This window comes from Squalius cephalus, assembly GCF_949319135.1.
Source record: "Squalius cephalus genome assembly, chromosome: 14".
NCBI lineage: Eukaryota > Metazoa > Chordata > Actinopteri > Cypriniformes > Leuciscidae > Squalius > Squalius cephalus.
The window spans coordinates 15,298,523-15,319,734 of record NC_137135.1 but is presented as its reverse complement, the minus strand read 5'-3'; the positions used below and the strand labels follow the sequence as shown (position 1 = coordinate 15,319,734).

At 38.2% G+C, this 21,212-nt stretch overlaps 2 protein-coding genes across 3 annotated transcripts; one reads left to right on the top strand and one right to left on the bottom strand.

Moving 5' to 3' along the window:
• Window positions 1-39: 39 nt before the first annotated feature.
• On the top strand, window positions 40-8,122 carry dpf2l (D4, zinc and double PHD fingers family 2, like). Of its 2 annotated transcripts, XM_079893423.1 has the most exons (11): window positions 40-325; window positions 1,075-1,235; window positions 1,321-1,428; window positions 2,817-3,013; window positions 3,113-3,205; window positions 3,350-3,434; window positions 3,959-4,090; window positions 4,469-4,600; window positions 4,691-4,803; window positions 4,885-4,966; window positions 7,195-8,122. In XM_079893423.1, exons 1-11 carry the CDS (start codon window positions 294-296, stop codon window positions 7,275-7,277), a joined length of 1,218 nt encoding a protein of 405 aa, XP_079749549.1. In that variant the 5' UTR covers window positions 40-293; the 3' UTR covers window positions 7,278-8,122. The 2 variants fall into 2 exon arrangements, with proteins under 2 accessions (XP_079749549.1, XP_079749548.1); XM_079893422.1 differs by having other exon boundaries at window positions 4,691-4,966.
• chrm1a (cholinergic receptor, muscarinic 1a) lies at window positions 8,009-19,349 on the bottom strand. The gene is made up of 3 exons (XM_079893421.1): window positions 19,207-19,349; window positions 10,493-11,321; window positions 8,009-9,445 (listed from the first exon to the last, which is right to left on the bottom strand). Exons 2-3 carry the CDS (start codon window positions 11,219-11,221, stop codon window positions 8,747-8,749), a joined length of 1,428 nt encoding a protein of 475 aa, XP_079749547.1. The 5' UTR covers window positions 11,222-11,321; window positions 19,207-19,349; the 3' UTR covers window positions 8,009-8,746.
• Window positions 19,350-21,212: the final 1,863 nt, after the last annotated feature.

The following is a 21,212-nucleotide window of genomic DNA, read 5'->3' as shown; positions in this document are numbered from 1 at the left end:
AAATGGCGGTGAGATATAAATGGCGGCGGTGCGGACGGAAGACGTCATTTAAACGTAACCACGCCCATCGCAGAATGAGATCAATGGTTTTGAGTTGTTTTGGCTTTCTAGTAGTATCGTTTGTGTTTCGTTAAAATATTTTGTAAAAATTTTCCGGAAAAAAAATATTGTGGTCAGCTTCCATTTGCTATGACGGAAATCTTTTCATGTAAAGATAAGAACGTATCGTTGATTCAAAAAGGTTCCAATGCGCATGCGCAGTGAAGACAACAACAGCCCACTACAGCAAAACAATGGCGACTGCCGTGGAGAATATCGTCAAAGTGTGAGTACATGTAGTTTTTAAACTCTTTGAATGAATCACCATATGATATTCTTAAATTATTGTTGAATTGGGATGGTTTTATATACTAAAGTCAGGCTGAAGTATTGTGGTGGTGTTTGGTTATCTAACGTTAATCTGCTCCTCGTTCATTCATCGTTTTCTGTGACATCAAAGAGGGTTACAGCCATGTGTCTACTTTTTAAATCAGTTACACTAACCAGTCACTGGTTAGTTTGCTTTTTTATTGCGTTCTGTTCTCCAACTTTTTAAGAAATGTCTATCAAATTGTCGTTGGTTTTTTTTTTTTAACACTGGCAAAAATGAATACATTACATTGGGGTCCATTGATGTCTATTGTTTGCATATCAGCTCGTTGTGACGCACGAAATGTAAATTAAAAATACTCTCCCGTTTACGAAAATTAACCATTGTTTTATTGTATTTATTAATAAGTGTAGTAACCATGTTTTTTTGGTGGATTGATTACAGTTTTTATAACCACAGTATTACTACAAATGCCATAGTTAAACTATGGTTAGTGTAGCAAAACCATAGTTAATTTGTGGTTGCCATGTTTTTTTGTAGTAAAACCATGGTTAATTTTCGTAAGGGCCGTTATCTTCCCAAGACTAAGATTTAGCCTAACTAATGTAAAGTATATATGTGCATCTAAACAGTAAATCTAAATCGCATGCTGTGTAGAAACTTATATATGCTTGTATTCTCTCTTGTTTGTGTGTGGAATGAAGACTTGGAGAACAGTACTACAAAGATGCTTTGGAGCAGTGTCATAGTTATAACGCCCGACTGTGTGCCGAGAGGAGCATCCTCATGCCCTTCCTGGACTCCCAGACTGGAGTTGCTCAAAGCAACTGCTACATTTGGATGGAGAAGAGACACAGGAGCGCAGGTTTGGCATCAGCCCATTTACGCTGATTCTATTCTCAGTCTGTCCTACTGTAACTGACATGCAGACTTTATGATTACTATTTAAGGTACAGCACCAGGACAGCTGTACACATATCCCGCCCGGCGCTGGAGGAAGAAAAGAAGAGCTCACCCACCAGAAGACCCTGCTCTAGTTTTTCCTCCACTCAAATCTGGTATTCTGTCACAACATTAGTAGTAGATTTCTTGTTGTATGCAAATTTCTAAGGTCTCTAAACTTCTGATGAATAACTTCGATGGAAAACCTGTTGCACACAATCTTCTACATGTCATCTGAATGATAGTTTATATTTCTTTAGCCAGTGTAAAAGAGTTTTTAGTTGAATTGTAAAAATGCCCCCCTTCAGGTCATGGTACATGTCTTTTTGCTGTGAAATCTATTCTGATTTTTATAAAGTAAATGTGACAATAACTTTTATATTGTTAGTAATATTTCAAGGTAAGCATTTATAGGCTGAAGCAACTGAGGTTAACTTGATAAATCACACATCATTTTTAGAACAATCATATTAGGATATGAGTATCAATATTAATATCAATATATGAGCACCAGTGAATTGCAATTAAAACTACAGAGCTTTGGTCATAAAGCTGAGCATTTAAATATCATCTTTCTAAGACATATTTTTGGGAGATATAGTGAGACAACTGATTATAAAAATCTCATTGATTTACATTACAAACTATCAGAATTTCATCTTACTTTTGGCCATATAAATGACAACAACTGCAGCAAATTGCATATTTGAATAAAAATGGTGGTATTTTTTTCTCCTTGAGAATGGGCTTCATATTCTCCCATGTCATATGAGCCATAAAAGGCTGATGTATCAAATACGATACTCAACAGAAACGCATACAAGCTGCTGCTTCTTCTTTTTTAGATTTTGTCTATAGTTTCAATAAATGATTCAATTAAAAAAAAAAAAAATAGTAGTGTTGTAGTATTCGTGACCGTTCTTGATCTTGAGACCATTTTTTAAAGGTCTTGGTCTTGTCTCGGCCTCGACCGCATTTGTACTTGGTCTTGTCAATTTTAGACAAATTTAATCAGCTGCTTTAAACAAATCAGTTGAATAAATTATTCCGTGACTCACTCATTGATTTCAGTTTCATATTTAAAGGTAGACCTATCATTTTATTTTTCCATCACATTTCTATATTCAAAATGTTATTTTTAAAACATTAATCTCAACATTATTTATGCAGATGTAATTGTACCAATTCAGATGCAACTTCTGTGCCACCTCTGCAACACAAAGATGAATGTTATGTTTTAGTGATTTGATTGGTGTCAGCTCTATAGTGTCAAATTCTAATTGTATTTATTGATTAAATATAAGACATTTCTCAAACATTTGAGGAGTGCTGGTCTTGTCTTGGTCTTGACAAAATAGATATTTTGGGCTAATATTTCATAGGTCAAGCTTTACATGGTTAAAACGTTTAGACAAAAAAGATTGAGATATGCTAGTCAGAAAAAATATTTAAAATTAGATTATAAATCATTACTAAATGATTAAAGAGAGGCATGTTTCCAAAGCTGAGCTGGAGCTGGGCCTGAAAAAAGATGTGTTGGGCCCGTTGGATGGGAGCAGTCTGGAAGCCTTGCTGAAAGGAGAGCCGCTGGATAAAAGAGTGCCCACAGAGCTCAGACCACCTGAGGAAGAAACCAGTCTGTCTGAGATCACTGGAACCAGCACGGCCAGCAGCCACAGTGGATCCACACGCATCAGGAAGGTATATAGCAGGGCTTTTCAATATGGCCTCTTATGTCTCTGGGCTTTTCGTGTATTTTCAGTATGATTGCATGGCCTGATTGTTTCCTGTCATTCTCAGAGGATCCTTGAGCCCGAAGAATACTTGGATGATCTGGACGATGAAGATTTTGAGGAGGAAACTCCAAAAAGACGAGGAAAAGGGAAGTCTAAGGTACCGTGCCTAGTCTGCTGTTGCTTAATTAATTGAATATTGATACAGTATTAACCACTGATAATCTCCTCTTGTGATGGTGCCTACTGGTCATACGATGGCCTGAAGGAATAGAGTTAATAAAATGTCATTTTAATCTGCCAGGGTCGAGGAGTTGGGAATGGAAAAAAGAAAATGGAAGCTGCTGCAGCTGCCCAGGAAGAACGAGACAAACCGTATGCTTGTGACAGTGAGTTTGGACATGTTATTTTGGACATATGAAGGAATGGCTGTTGGAAGTTCATGTTTTGGTATCACAGGAATAAGTTACATTTCAAAATATACTAAAATGTGATAGTTTCTCAGTATTACTTTTTTCACAGTTTTTTTTTTTTTTTTTTTTATCAAATAAATGCAGCCGTGGTAAGCATAAGAAATCTCTAACAAAAACTATTTCTTTCAAAAATATTACAAGATTTTACTGACCCCAAACTTTTGAACAGTAGTCTATGCAAATATGTTTTTGGCTAACCTTGCGTACTGCTTTTGTTCATTAAGTTGCTGAAACTTGATGTCAGCTGAATTCTGAGTGGTTCATGTCTGCAGCTTAGTTCCCATCAATCGTTTTGTCATCTGGAGAGGGAGCTTTGATTGTGAAAGTTACATAGTACATTGAAAGCCTTTATGCTAAAAGATCAATGAAAATCCTGTTTTCCATAATGCATAACGCTTTTTACACGACCGTTTTAATTTGAAACCTTTTCTTTTTAATAGTCTGTGGGAAACGCTATAAGAACAGACCAGGCTTGAGTTACCACTACACTCACTCTCACCTGGCTGATGAGGAGGGAGAAGACAAAGAAGAACCTGAGATTCACACCCCTGCACCACAAGAGGAACCCAAGAGTGAGTTCATTCATGATGACTGCACAGTATGCGGTCATTACACATCACTTGTGCATTATCACTTTAAAGCAGGGTTCCTCAAACTCGGTCCTGGAGGGCCGCTGTCCTGCAGAGTTTAGCTCCAACACTGATCAAACACACCTGAGCAAGCTAATCAATGTCTTCAGGATCACTAGAAACTCACAGCTAGGTGTGCTTGATCAGGGTTGGAGCTAAACTGTGCAGGAGAGTGGCCCTCCAGGACCGAGTTTGAGGAACCCTGCTTTAAAGGATTTAACAAGATGTTCTGTTCTATTCTATTCAATTTGGATAGTCCTGCTTGTCAAAACATTAACGGAAGCAGGAAAACAGTTGATCTGATGCTCTGTTTTATTACAGCCCCTAAAAAAGGACCCAATGGCCTGGCATTACCCAATGACTATTGCGACTTCTGCCTGGGTGACTCCAACATGAACCAGAAAACAGGCCAGTCTGAAGAGCTGGTGTCTTGCTCTGACTGTGGACGTTCAGGTATGACACCTAGGCACAGAACGAAATCTAAACCTCTACGCTCAGATGCTCGTAATTCATGCATGGCATTTTTCTCTTATCCCTCATAAGGACATCCTTCGTGCCTGCAGTTCACTGCCGTGATGATGGCAGCCGTAAAGACTTACCGCTGGCAGTGCATTGAGTGCAAGTGCTGCAATGTTTGTGGCACATCTGAGAATGACGTGAGTCTCCGCACATTATCAGTCAAACAAACCCCTTATACAGAAAACCACCTGCTAATGTGTTTAAATCCTCTTTCCCAGGACCAGCTTCTGTTCTGTGATGACTGTGACAGAGGATACCACATGTACTGCCTCAGCCCTCCCATGTCAGACCCTCCAGAAGGTACTAGCAATCATTTGCATGTGCACCAATAATTAAAAACATTTTTTTTACAATAATTGGAGTAAGGACTCACACAAGCAAACTCCCATTCTTCACACCCTTTTCCATGCAATTTTCATTATTCCCTAAGAATTGTGGTTATTTTTACCGCCATTATTCATTATCCAAATGCACAGCACAAATAATGTACTCACATACAGTAAGTGTGTTACTGGCCACTGTTTTATTCTACTTGCGTCAAATGCAAAAACACATTTCTATGGACGTATTGGATTTTTTCCTCTTACATGCCTAAAATGTCTCCATTTCGATGTATTCGACCATGAATATACTTAGTTTTATTGATATCTCGATACGTTGTCAATATAAGCTTAGTTTCTTAAGCACCCCAAAAAATGTGATGCCTTCTTTACTGCTATGTATACGAATCTGCGCTTGAAAACATCATCCATCCGTGTATGTCACAAGCGCATTTTGGCTAGAGATGGAATAGAAGTTTGGCTTAAGCCACATATTTTACTATGATTATGAGCTTAATTGCATCAATTTGATCCAAGTATTTCGTTTTCATGAGGTACATTTTAATTGCAAAATTGCTTAAACGTCATTATAATCGCATTACGAGGGTGCATGTAAATGTAGTCGTTATTTACTCAAACTCATGTCGTTCTAGACTCATTTGACTTTTTAGCTTTTGTAGGAGTAACACCGCACTCACGAACAACAAGGTGCCAGACAAACACAACTGAAGATCTCAAAAGATAAATAAAACTGTCTGCACACTTGAATCCTTTCAGCAAATTTAATAGCCAAGCTTTCGGTCAAACGACCATCCTCAGGGCATTTCCCTGAGGATGGTCGTTTGACCGAAAGCTTGGCTATTAAATTTGCTGAAAGGATTCAAGTGTGCAGACAGTTTTATTTTACTTTTTAGCTTTTGTGAAATGCAAAAAGTACAAATTTTTAAGAATGTCTACACTGATTCTTTCAATAGAATGAGAGTGGGGCATCTCTATGCCTATGCTGCTACCAGTAAAGTAAATAAAGACTGCACTGAGATGTATCTGTATATAGAGTAGGGCTGCATTCTCGACAAACCCGCGCTGAATGAACGGAACCGCACTGGACAACTGGTTGTCTGCCACGTAATATAATGTGAGAGCCTTGACGGGTTTAGTTTACTCACAGAGATGGAGAAATGATTTGCGTTCATCTGCAGTCTTGAAAATGTGTAGGTTCGTATTAAGCGGCGCTGCCATACTAGCCATTAGCATCTGCTCTAGAGTTTTGTTTTGTGTGAAATATGACAGTGGATTAGGGATGAACACAAAGTGCGTAATCCATTACGCCGAAGCGTCATTCCAGGCCTACATACAGGCTGTATAGTGGATGTGCCTATAGACCGAAAAGCATGTTAAGTTAAACATCATGGTGTGTTACTAATTTAGCTTCCACACTCTGCACAAACACTTGGATATGTTCCCAGTAATACTATCTAGGTTAACATTAATGTTTGAAGTAAAGTGACTAACGTTAGACTACTACTTGCATGTTTCAAATGATAAGCCATGTTTGAGTTTGATGAATGATAGGTGAAAGTTTGCCCGCTGAGTTTGCACGTCACCTTTTTGGGGTCATCCTTTACCCTCTCAAAATGATCCCACAAATGGACCAACATGTTAACGTTCTGTCCGTCATTGAGTGCATGACTTTGCCACTTTTCTGCAACCAACCAACCAAGCCTCTTCTCATCGAGTAATATTTAGTTGACCTTTAGGGAGCAGCCCTAATATAGAGTACTATAGCTCTGAAATCCACAAAGTCCCAGTAAAACATTCAAAATAATATGCATGAGATAAGAAAAAAGCGATCATCAAGATTTTAGATTGACGTTTATATAATTATAATTGAAGAACTTGTGGCATGAGAGTAAAAATAAAAATGTTTTGCATGTCACACTACTGACTTGCGTGATTTAGTCCAAGTCTTATGATGCAGTACAATAGCATTGTGTGAAGAAAAGGCCAAATAGTAAAGTCAGTATGCTTTGAAAAGTTCTCAAATCTCATGTCTGTGTGCATATTCAAACTAGTCTTGTGAAGACACGTCTTTGACACCAAAACGGCAAGGTTATACGAGTTTATGCATTTATTGCTGTTTTAGTTAGTACTAGTTATAGTTATGCATTGCTGCTGCTGATCAGTATTTGGCTTTAATCATGTTTACAGGAAGCTGGAGTTGCCACCTGTGTCTGGCTCTTCTGAAGGACAAGGCCTCTATTTATCAGAGCCAGAACACCGCAATGGAGTGACGGAGGAACCGCGACAACAGTCTACCTTGAAGAACACGCAGAAACACACTTAAACTGTTGTGAGACTTTCCAGAGTGATGGAGAGGCTGGAAGAGAAATCATTGCCCCTAACATAGCCTTTGTTTTTGGATTTTATTTTGCTATGACTGTTACTCACATCATGAGCAGTGTTTGAAATTACAGAGGGCGCATTTGAGATAGATTATATACACTTCATGCATTATGTGCAGTATTTCCACATTCCTTCATGTTGGGGCCAATGGTTCAGATGATTAAGCACCTGTTTATGCATTGCCAAATATTTTTTTTCTTTATTGCTCATTCAAGATACATTTGTTTACATAGAGCAAACATATGGCTTAATCCTTTTAAGGATGTTATGGATTTAAATATTCATTTGTATAAGTAGTGCATCCCTGTTTATCTTTGTCGTATATAATTATTTTCTTGCAAGTTATTCTTTCAGGAAGTATTTGTGCCAAGGTCCAGATTCAAAAACCAGAAGATGGTGCTGCATTTTTAATTTTTATTATCATATCATCATGTTTTGCTACATTTTCTGGATTCACTCATTGATCCATTTTATTCCCACAAAACACTCTCATAAGGCGGGTTATCTTTCGTAGTAGAATTTTGTATGTGATATAATCAATATCTATTATTGTTGACTAACCATATTGAATTATCGTGAGTACTGTATCGTTTTGTATTAGTTTTTTTTTTTTTTTTTTGGTATATCATGTCAGTTTGTATTTGGTATTGAATGTAAATGCTGTATTTTTCTGTCTTTTTTTATTTACATTTTTCATATTGGCCTTTCCATAATAAACATACATGTAACAGAGAAATAATCTTAGAGTATTTTTTATGACCACTACTAGCACAGTAAATAAAGACTGCAATGTATCAGTGTATAGAGTCTAACAGCTCTGAGATCCACAAAGACCCAGTAAAACATCCACATGTGAAATAATATGCATGAGATATAAGAATATATTTTTAAAATAGCTTTTGTTTTTAACTGCAAGATTTTAGATGAAACATTTTATAATAATTTAAGATCTTATATAATGTCATGACAAATTTTTTCACAGAATTAGAAAAAAGTTTTGCATGTCACACTACTAATATAATGTCTATAGCTCTAGTGCAAATTTGTACGTTAAAGAGTTTATGCTTGATAAACACATACCCAGATGCTACATTTGTATTTTAAATGTGTCAAAGTTAGGCAATTCAACCCTGAAAACTGCTACATGCCCTGCCAAAACGTGATTACACAAACAGACAATCTGAACCTCGTATATTTGATGCACAACCTTGATCTCTGGGATCTTTTCAAGCCCACATGCTCTCTGGCATCCTAATATAGATCAGTATTTGTCCCTGAACTCATGACTGGTCAACCAGTGCTGAATCACCAATATCATGAATAGAAAATCCAACTCTTAATAAATGTCGTGATGAAATCAGCCATTTCCTGTTGGGGTCCACCTGATCCCCTTCTTATGCTCCTTCCACCTACACAGCAGCAGTGCCTTGAACGTGACCCGGAAGTGCTTGTTACAGAGCGCGTAGCAGAGAGGGTTGACTGTGCTGTTGACGTAGCAGAGCCAGTATCCCAGCTGCCACAGCCCCTCAGGAACACAGTCGTCACAGAAAGTGGACACTAGAACCATGATGTTATAGGGTGTCCATGTCACAATGAAAGCCAGGAGAATGGCACTGAGGGTCCGGGCCGCTTTCTTCTCCCTGATCAGACATGAGGTCCGGGCTTTCCGGCCCTGCTGGCCTGTGGTCAGTGATAGAGCAGAAGGTTGAGCAGCACTTGTGGTTATAGGACTCATAGGCGAATTAAGCGAATTCTGACTGCCTGAGTGACAGCTCCGCATGGATTGATTATTGACTGCAGTCTTATCCATTCGAGCAAGTGGAATGTATTTGTTACTGTCGTCTGTTCTTGGAGAAATGTGGTCCGTGTCCATCTGTGGATGGCTGTATGTGGTATATGAGTTGGACGTCTCGTCCCTCTCCCTTCGTTTCTTCCACCACGCTGCTGTTTGATGGGTGATGGTGGGACAGATGGTCCTTTGTCCCTTCCTGTGCTGCTTCTGGTCTGTTTGTGGTCTCACATCCTCAACACTGCGAGAATTGCTTTGACAAGATCTCTGGGAGACAAAAAATATTGACAAATAAAAATTAACATCTTTGCTCTTTCATCTATAAATGTCATTTATTAGTTCACTTAAATTGGAATGATTTTAACAAAGTTTATTTAAAACCCAATGAAATCCAAATTAGTATTTTTGTGTCTTCAAGTCGATCTGTATGCTAATGTGCTCCAAAAAACTGACAAATTACACATTTATCAGAAATAAAAATATGAAATTTATAACCTTTTTTTAAAAAGTAAAATGGACCAAAAGGATTATTTTATACACATAGGTTTCAGTCATTTTCTGTCCAGTGAAAGCTCTCTAGAATGATAAATCTAAAAAACTTTTTCGGGGGGAATCAATATTTGATGAAATACTTAAACTTAAAAAACTTAAACAAAAAATATATATGTTGCCCTGGGAGGTTGAAGTTTACTAAAATTACTGAAAATATACAAATTAAAATTAACTAAAAATATTAATAAATACTATAATAGCCTACTACATAAATATTACTAAAATAACACTGGCTCTGACTAGCAATAGCATGTAGCACATCATGATTGGTTGTTGTATTTTAAGTTGTACCTTATTTTTTTCATAATAATAATTTTTCTCTGGATTATTGCTTGAATTGATCATAAATGTATTGGTTTTCCCATTCTTTTGTACAAGTCTTTTGTATAATCTCTATAACTAACAAAAGCCTGTTCCTTACATCATCCTCCAGGAAGTGATGTTATTTTAGGTAGAAAAACAACAGCACAAACATTAGTAAGGCTGCATCTGAATCCTTCCTTACTATAGGCGAAAAACGCTGTTAGGTCACAATGATAATGACTTATTAATTTGTTTCCTTGTTTTAGGTAAATCACGACCATGTTGTAACAAATCATTCCCTCATTTTAGTTTAATCAAATAGTACACTAAAGGGAACAAATTAATCAAATGTGACCACAAATTAATAATTTGTCGTAAAGATTTTTTTAATTAGTAGCCACGATATCTGTACCCACTCAAATTTTAAATAATGGACAACCCTTTTAATGTAAAACTCACCTGAGATGTGTTTCCAGTGCGTCCTCCCTGTGATGCTATCAGTCCAGCTAGCTGCTGAGAGCGTTTCTCTGTCTCTCGATACACCCGCCAGTACAACGCAACCATAACACTTACTGGCAGGTAAAATGCAGCGATGGCTGTTCCAAATGTGATCACAGGCTGAGACAGGAACTGGATTGAGCACTGGAATTCTGGAACGGTCCGTTCACCCACTATATACTGCCAGAACAAAATGGCTGGAGCCCAAAGCACAAAGGAGACAGTCCATGCTAGAGTAATCAGCACTGCAGCTCTTCTGGGTGTTCTAGTGGCTCGATAGGTCAGAGGTCGCATGACAGAGAGGTAGCGGTCGACACTAATGGCCAGCAGGTTCATAACAGAGGCATTGCTTGCCACATAATCCACAGCCAACCACACATCACAGGCTAGGTTTCCTAAAGTCCACTGGCCAATCAGGATGTAGGTAGTGTAGAGGTTCATCGAGATGGCGCCCAAAATGAAGTCAGCCACGGCCAAGCTTAAGAGGAAGTAATTGCTCACTGTCCTCAGGAGTGGGTTGACCCGAAAAGAGATCATGACCAGGACGTTGCCTATAATGGTGATGAGGGAGAGTGGAATGGTTATGAGAGTGATCATTGCTGTCCTCCAGTTGACGGGACCAGAGACCGGTGCATCTGTCCCATTGAGTAAACTGGAGAGATTCAGAGCGAATGTGGTCACGTTCATCATGAACTGAAGATGGCTGGAAAGATGAGATTATCTTTGTCCTTTAAAAGTCTGATGCATGCTTTGTATTGCATCTTTGGGGGATTCCTGATGTTTGATTACTCTGTGAAGACAAATAGGACATTTCAAACTCTAAATAGTTAATATTGTAGGTTGAATGAAGGCATATATGTATTATAATACATGTTTAATTCATACTAACTCTGAATTAAAACATTAGTTGAAAGTGTACATCAAAGAGGAAAACGTCTCAGGTTACATGTAACCCGGTTCCCTGAGAAGGGAACGAGATGCTGTGTCATGGCATTGACACTATGGGAATGCTTTCACATGAGCCGGTGTCTGAAGCATGTGTCAAAACGAGTCAATTGGCCAAGCTTTATGGATGTCGTGACTTGACATAGTGCGTGACCGAGTTCATTAATAGACGCCTGAATCATCATCATACGTAACTAGGGATGGGTATCTAGAACCGGTTACATTTTAGAAACCAAATTTCCAAGAACCGGTGATTCGATAAGAAATGCGCATTTCGATTCCACTTGTGCGCAGTTTAATGTGATTTTAAACCATTCAAGCGCAAGAAGACACGTGCGCTGTTTTCTGTGCTGCGCACACATCCAAAACGTGCGCACAGAAAGTCACCTCTCATACTGATAGTGTTGCTCGATACTGAACTGAGTTCTCTTCTGCATCTTTTTGCACTTGAACGGACAAATACACTCAAATATATGTCAACATATTCTCGTAAACACAGTCAGTTATGTCTTAAGCAAGGGGGTAATCCAGCACCCGGAAAGCTTACCTTCTATGGGGGCATCCATTGGCTAACAAGCCATCACCTGTTCTTAGCATTCCATTGACTCCCATTCATTTTGGCGTCACTTTGACAGCGAATAACTTTACATCTGAGGCGTTTAAAGACTCCATTTGTCCATTGTTTATTTCTAAAGAAACATGACAATGTATAAAAGATGGAGCCTTCTATCTTACACTATGGCCGCAACGTAGAAGCCGTTTTTGTAAAAATACGCTAACGATTGCGTCATAACCACGCGACTCTCTGTCGCACAGGAGAGAAATTACTGTACAGACAGGAGGAGAAGCTCGCAGGCAATCAGGGGGACGTGGAGGCATAAAGTCCGATAAAGTCAAGGGAGAACCCCATAGAGAGTCAGAAAGTTGCTGCTGCTCCAAGCTCATGGAAAGCTCCTACTCACGCTCTCCGTCTCTGCAAGATTCGGAAGGGAATGATTCTGATTTTTCTTGGCACAATTACTAGAAGACAGACGGGTTGCTCACGTCACATCTACGTCGTCAAGCTCAGTTTGAGGCTGCGCAGTACGCTCAGCCATCAGGAAGTGAGTGCTTCTAATTTACTTCACTTGTCTCCGTTGAAGTCTATGGGGTCGCTGTGTCCATTTCTTTTACTGTCTATGGTCTTAAGTGAACGTAAACAGTTGACAAAGAAAACGCATGTGTAACAGTATATTGGGTTCGTGCAGCTCTTAAAGTTACAGCAGCACAATATTCCCTAAAAAAAATTATGCATTAAGTGCAGCATATTTTACATTTGATTACTGTTTCTTTACCCGAATACCTGAAAATCTTAAAACACTGTTTATTTAAATCATATCTTTGTTCAGTTTTATTTATTTGTGCGATTGCTAATTTGTTTATTTGTTCTTTTTTAATTACTGAGTGTACTTGTCTTTAATAATGCTTGAAATTTATATTAGGCTAGTTGTTTTTGCTATGGTATTTTTAAACCATAGGCAAAAGTTCCTTGGGTCTGTGTTCTTTAGCCTGTTGATTTTTGCTCATGGTATTCAGCCATAATGAAATGTTTTGCAGTAAGACTTAGAATAAATGTGAATATCTACAGGTTTTTTACCTCAACTCTGTCACTATGTCATGGCTGTGTATAAGCACAGAACACTATTGAGCGCAACTCAACTTGGATCAGCCCTGAAGTACATGAGATTCTGCGGCTGAATCCGCATCTAAACTGTAAAACCTGATGAATGTGTGCAGAGAGGACCAGCCTGCCTCAGCACACACATCATGCAATGAAACACCCCTAGTAAGAGCTTTGGAAGATGCCATACTCCTAGTGTATTGAGCCCTGACCCCTATAGGTGAGGCAATGCCATGCACCTCATGCTCGATGGTGTTTTAAGCCCCCAATGGCTCCTTAGAGGCAGCTAACCCTACCCTCAACCTTAAACCTACCCATCCCCTCGCTGCCTGGAAGGCGCTGTTGGGGGCTTAAAACACGGATGAGAGCATCCGTAATCCAGTGTGAAATTTGTTGCTTGGTGACCACATTACCTCTGTTTTACAAGACAAAAGCAAATGAACAGGTGAGAGGATTTACGCCACTGGTCTAAGCGGTGGACATAGATCCTGAAGGCAAGACCGGACATAACCGATGCAAGCTTTCCTGCTCCGGCGTCTCAAGAAAGCCTGTAAAAAAACTGGCTGACCAGTTGAAGAAGGAACTTTTGGTGAAATATGGCTCTGATATCAACCTGAGCAAAATCCAAGCAGGATAAGGCAACTGACAAGGCCTGATACCCTTTTAAGTGTCATCAAGGCTAGTAATACAGCTACTTTTCTGGAACCGACTCTCAAATGGGGCCTCTGTCAGGGCTCATAGGACCAATGGCAAGTCCCAGAAGAGAACTCACGACCGGCAGATAGGCCTCAGTTGTCTGACACAGCTCAAGCACTGAGACACCAAAGAATGTCTCCCTACCGAGGCTCCATCAAAAGGTGAGTGGTTAGCAGAGATAGTGGCCACATACACCTTAGCCAGAGCCATCCCCACTGTGAAATCCCTTGTGCTTGAGATAGGTGATCCCTCCCATAGGAGTCCATCCAGGAGAGATACTGGGTCCGCACACATTTCAGTCCCCCCAAAAAATATCAAAATGAATTTTAAAACAGAACTTAAAAACACGCTCATCAACCAAGTTTGATTGGTCATTATGACTGCAACAATAAAATACACATACACACACAAAAAAAACATCCACCATGACCGTTAATAAGAATGGTAAACTCTGATTAGTTACAAAAGCAAAGGAGTATTTGTTCATGTTAGCCTGTTTATTGATGGCCGGCCTGAAACACACGCCAGTCAGCCCTGCAAAGTCAATATCATCATCCTGAAATCAACCCTCCATGTGTATTTAATTTACTTGTGCTGTAGCAACAGAAAGCATAACACAGTATGTAGCTGTATACTGCAAACACACAGTGTACTGTAAGTCACTGTATATAAGCATCTGCTAAATGAGACTAAACTCTTTGTTATTTAACCCATCAATTAAAAAAAGTTACACATAGGTACTTAGTGGACAAAAAACTGTCATACAAATTTGAAGCTTGGGAGCACAGACTTAAGTTTGGTCTCATTTTAAAGAAGACCATTGGCAGATTATTGCTTAAGTAAAAGAATAATAATAATAAGTAAATCAACAAAAAAAAGTTATATAGGTTTAAGTTTATGAAAAATATTTATTAACATTATTTTATATAAAATATATATTTTATGAAACAAGTTGAACTCTAAAACGGCTAAAAAATCAAAGCCATGAATCTAAATAAGTTGTGTTCCAAATTTGAGGTTAAAAAAGGAGCTTTCGGTAAGATTTTGTTTGGGCACAATAACAGATTTTTCCCCATTGGATGCCAGCAAAACTCTGGTGCACACAGTGATTGGATTTGTTATTTGCAGTTGAGTTTTTCTCTCTCAATATTACAGTACAAACACACACACATATTTTATTTATAACACACATACCAACCACACTCTGACATCCATACCAACACACCCACAGAACTATCGTTGCATAATTTATCCAATTGGCTCTATAATATGCAGAAGCAGAAAACAGGAATAAAGTGAGTATTTGCTTTATAGGCCAAACCTGAAAAAATGGCACCATCTGGTAAAAAATAGTACAAATTACATTTTTGAAGCCTTGCCAACAGAATGAAAGCCTCTTAAAGGAGAACTCCGGTCAATTTTAACATTGAGCTCATTTTTTTGTACATTTGGAGTGCTGTCAATACAGAGAACAACGACAAAAATCGGTGTTGCCTACACCGTGTTATCCTCTTTTTAAAATTTGCACCCTGTTGACTTCAATGGGGCAAGTTTTAAACCTGCTTTTAGCCTCTTAACATCCTTGATGTGTCATTACAAGTGCACAGGTCATGTGAGTGATTCCTTCGGAGTGAACACGAGTCAATCTGACTGCAGTAGATGTGAAAGATATGGATAAAAATGATGTTTATTCAGCCAGCACACATACCTGTATTTACATCCTGTTTTCGGTCGAAGTCCATAGTAATCGATTGTCGAGTTCACGCGCATGATCATAGGTACTAAACCAATGCACGTGAACTCGACAATCGTCGTCGTTGTTCTCTGTATTGACAGCACTCCAAATGTACAAAAAAATGAGCTCAATGTTAAAATTGACCGGAGTTCTCCTTTTACAAAGATTGCATCATTTTATAGTTAAATGGCCCAGGGATTAAAAATTGCAGTTTTAATGGGTTTCAATGGGGACGTTTTTGTCCAAAAGGCAAATGGGGGTGCTTTTTTAAAGCAAATGGGGGTGAAATAGTAAAATTCCTATAAAAATACACACCTGTGCCAAATTTTATGCAGTTAGCATTAACACAGGCAAAGTGAAAAAACAAAACTGAAACGGACAAAAATGTCCATATGCACAAGGGTTTAACCTTAAATGTTTTTACAGGACCATAAGTTAAGTGAAGTTAGCAGTGAATTGAATGAATGTCAAAGCAATGGCTTCTGGGGTTACTATAGAACACCATTAATATAGTTACTGTCACTTGCAATAATAAAAAAAAGACTTTAAGTCCTTGACAAACATCACTTTCTAGTCCACGGATGCAGATCCTTCTTCTGAATGCAGTAGTTAACCCCGTTGGACAGGTTCCTCTGAATGAAAAATCATCACTCACAAAATGTGATGCTCACTCCACCCTCAGCAATGAAGAACATAGAGATCAATCAAACAAGTGTGGAAAATGGGTCAGCGTAGTTTTCATCAATTGCAATTATTTTTACTAAAATGAAATTCCACATTTATTCCAAAATCTTTAACAGTGTAATTGTAATAAGATAGCTAGTCATTCTAGTCTCTTCTTAATCCACATGTTTCCCAAAGCCATCGCCAGGCTTATTGGAACAACTAACTGCTAAATTGTACATGCTCATGGCTTTTTTTGGGTCCCATATGCAGTAGAAGTAAGCAAAACACACTGTGAGATTATCATGGTAAATTTCTGGGGTATCTCTAAATCAACTCCCTAGCTCCCGAGCTTGTGAATCATTATATCGTGTACATAAGTCCGGGCACTGGTAAGGACCTTGGTTCACAACACATTGGGGCAGTGATTACTCAATTTTAAACATATTGTTCTGTTACATATCATTACAACATTACAGCCCTATATTAATTATAAATGATTACTTGATGTGTTAACAATGTCTGGTGTAACAGACGTAGGCCAGTAAGAGCTGTGTGTGTAAACCTCACTCCTCTGGCCTCAAGAGGCATGCTGATGCTAGCGATAGCAGTCATTAGCGCCATGCTAGCGACCCAAGTTCTAATCCTGCTCGGAGCGGGTCAAGTAGAACCGGTTACATTTGGTGCCGTGACCCGGATGGGAGTGAGGTTTAGGGGGGTGAATGCATGTAAATCTCACTCTCCTGGCCTTAAGAAGCGCGCTAGCGTCCGCGGTCTTTAGCCTCCCACGCCAGAGGTCGAATCCCACGCTGAAGGGGTCGAGTAGGACTGGTTACACTAGCGATGTGTATTTATGCTGACATAATAAAAAAAAAAAAAAAAAAAAAATCAGTTTTGTCTTTTTAAATCTTCTATCTCATATCGTATTTATTGAGATGGCTCATGCGTTTTATGTTTTGTGTTTCAGAAATGTAACCTGATTTCCAGTAAGGGAGCGTGGGATTCATTCTCCCTGGTTTTTGCAGTGTATCATGGGATTTTTTAGGGAGCGAACGTTCCAGTTCACTGGAAGGATTTTGCGATTGAGACAGCCCTTAAAGTCCAACTGAAATCAAAATTGACCCTATTTACTTTGTTAGCGCATATTACTAATCGTGTGGTGAAAAATTAATCTGTGCAAGTTAATACACCGAAAAAAATTGTTTGCCGTCGTAATCTTTAATCAAAGTCTGAAAAGTTACTTCCGGTCTGGAATGGCGTTCCTTCTCTGATGATGTAGGTTTGACGGCTTGGGTTGGGAAACGCTTAACCACTCCCCTCAAACCGTTAGTCTGTTATGAGCAGAGATGGAGAGGAGGAGCGCTAGAGTAAAACCCTGCCCTCTGTTCAATATTCCTTTTCACTGGGAAATACGTCACAACACTGGAGAAAAGTCGTTTGCAACTTCCGGTTCACGCGGACTTTAAAATGGCCGAGTGATGGAGACGCATCCCAGGACCAGGGTTGGGAACCACTGCGGTAGTGCTTTCAGATGTGCTGTCTTACGGGATTGCAGAAGAATAAGGCGCAGGACAAGAAAGTAACACTCCAGCATTAAAATCAACAACAAAAAATAAACATCATGTAATGTTAATCTAAAGTCATTTTTGCTTATTAGTATTGTCATTATGAATACATAAAGTAGCCAATATTTGTATTATTTCACATATTTCATTTTTGTAGATTTGTGTTTGCATTTCACTGTTTTTATTCATTCTGAGGAATACTGAATCTGTTTTTGTGCAAGTGAGATGACTAAATGTATGCTCACATTTAGTCTAGAACTACAATAACCATCATGTTTACACAGCGCACACAACGCCTCTGCACTTACTTCTGATTTCTCTCAACAAGGGGACAGTAAATGGGAAAAAGTAACTTGAATTATAATTTGAAAAAGAGATATTTTGTTGTAACAAAAGTAATGCCTTACTTTCCTGGTAACGTGACAAAAGTTCTGTCAGGACCACTATCGTCAAATACGATTGCCAGTTAGCATACAGTTTGGATTGGCGGTATCGGTTCTGTTCTGGGCAAGAACTCCCTGCGCATCCATGTAGCCTAGAATGGATGAGAGCAGTGATAACCCTTAGGGTAAACCGAACAGAACGAACATGAATTAGATATCATTAATTCAATATTTTAATGTATTTAGTCTGATTCAAAGGGGAATCAGAATGCCAAATCCTGACTGGACGAGAGGAGGAGCTGGGGATGGAGGAGGGTATATGGATGCTGTGATAGGCGCCATATTCCTTGGTAGACGTGGATCAGCTGAGAGTCCGCTGATGTGAGCTTGACTAATGTGACCTGCCAGAACTGACCTATCTCATTACCTAAAGGTTTTGAGGCAAAACTCATGTTTGTTTAACAGTGGTTTTTCATGTTTTAAACTAGGTCCATTGTAAATTATTTGAATATTTTTTTCCCCTCTGAACTGAAAATCCAATATTAATAGGCTATATGTTTTGCTGTAGCGGGTGAACACAGTAAAACCAAACTGACACAAATTCAGAAGGTTAAATTTTAACTGAAAGATGGAGATGTGTTCTCTATAGAGTATTTTTCCAAAGATGTCAAGTTGGGGAAACATTAACTTTTGTTTCATAATTGTTTTACTGTTGAAATTTCGCTGAAAAAATGTTTGTTCAAGAACATGTGATTAACCTTCAAATAAATGATTAATTATAATCAAATAAATGTAGCCTACACACACAGTCAAAAAGTCAAATTCACGTTATTTTGAGTACCTAAAAAATGCCTATAAAGACTTATACCTATAAGACTTTGTATTTTCAACTTGTAAAAATGCATCTTTTGATAAGGAATTTTAATCTAAAACAAAATATGGCAAGATATTTCTAAATTTCAGGGGTTTTATATAACACGTTTCTGTAATGTAGCCTATTAATATACATTTAAATCCATCAAGCTCACCTGCAGTAGAGATGTTGAATCATCTGTTGTTCTCCATGTGGCTCTTGCTCTGAACTCTCCAGCACAGAAATATTCACTGAGTTGAACAATCAGACAAACTCTAAAGCTGGACATCTGCTGAGGAGGCTGAATCCAGTTAGCCTACTTATTCGTTTGTTGCTTACTGACGCTTGGACCTTCCCTTTAAATGACGCGACGCTTCACACCCTGTGTGCAGAGACGAACCAACACTGAGTGGGGGCCCCATGCAAAATTAATCAATGAGGCCCTTTTTTATATGTATTTTATAAATGTTTTATATATAATATATACGTTTTTTTGTTAATATATCTTCATTAGGCTACCTAGAGATATTATTATGCTTATGTCCACTGTAACGTAGCCTACCCTCTGAGGCGGCTGAGAAACAGCACCGTGAATTAGGCTGAAGGCGCAATAAGCGGTTATTTGTGCATTGTGTAATGTCAAGTTCAAAGCGTCATAACAAAATAATTCCACAGTAAAAACTGCTTAAAATGTGGATGTCGTTAGAGTAGTAGCTCTACTATAAAGGGATAATGTCCCCATTAACTCACCATCTGAGGCTGACGAGAAACAGCGCCGCGAAATGGACAGAAATCCATTTATGGGATAAAAGTCTTATTGCATAATTTATAATTTTATTATAAAAAATATTCAACAACTTCACTGTAATACACTGTATTATTGCCACATTAAGTTCACACATCACTGTTGTCCTGATGTTATAGGCTACTACAACACTTAGCCTATATTGGGATTAAACTATTTTTGTAGGCTATAATTGTTATTATTTTTATTTATGAAAAATATTCAGTGACTTAACTGTAATTCACTGCATTGTTGCCAAATTCAGTTCACACATCCCTCCTGTCCTGATGGTTATACTACAACACTTATTTTGGAAAATATATTTTATTTATGATTCTCTCACGCCTTATCTATTATTGGATTTAATTAAAGGAGTAGCTTTACTATATGTAGCCTACATATGTCCACTTTAACACAATTAAAAAAACGGTAAATTAAAAAATATCGGGACAGTAAATTGTGCCAATATTTCGTTTTCCACTAGGTCAATATATGCTCTATTAATCCCTTTAGTCGGATTTAACGCACTCATGATTTTATTTATTTTTTGTCATGCGAACCTCACATATTGTTCCGTTAATCGTCCTGAGAATTAAAATTGATGGAGCCACTTTACTGTCCCATGTGCAGATAACATTTGTTTACACTCTACATTTGTTCTTTGCTCAATTGCCAACAGCAGGGGGCACTAAATAACAAGAAATGCCGTCTGGTCACGTTGGGTAGTCTATATTTCAGTTCACTGATTCTTGCCTAATCTTTTATCAACAGGGAAAAAAAACCTCTTATTGTATTGACTAGATAACACAACTGCTTTTTGTTTTGTTTGTTTGTTTGTTTGTTCCGAGTAAACAATCAGAGAGAGTTCAGGGTAGGCTATGTGACAGTAGGCTAAATTAATCTTGCTTTCTGGAACACTCCCGTTTTGTTTGTTTGATTTTTACGAAGGTCAGCTTAAAACTTGGAAATTGCTTGCTTACAATGCTTGCGATGATATGTGAAGAAAAAAAAAAAAATCAATATTAGCCTACTTCTCTGTGGGTACTTTTTTTTTTTTTTTGCTTACAAAATTCAAGCTGTAACTCGAAAAAAAAATCTCCTATTTTATGCATAGGCTATTGTAGATCATTGGTTGTCACATGTCTACATGCATCACAGTAGAAAAAAAAAGAAAAGAAAAAAAAGGGACAAAGGAAATCATTGAAAGTGCAAACCGTGTGTTTTAGGTTAACATCCTTATCTATTTTGTCCTCAGAAGATAACTAAACAAACTAGATTAAAGGTTTGTCAAGACAAACTTTATGTTGGCTTGAGAAAGTAGTTAAAATAAGTTTGAAGCAGTTTTGAGTCAACTTTTGTAGTTGCTATGTGACTGTTATCCTGGGTGTTTGTTTAAG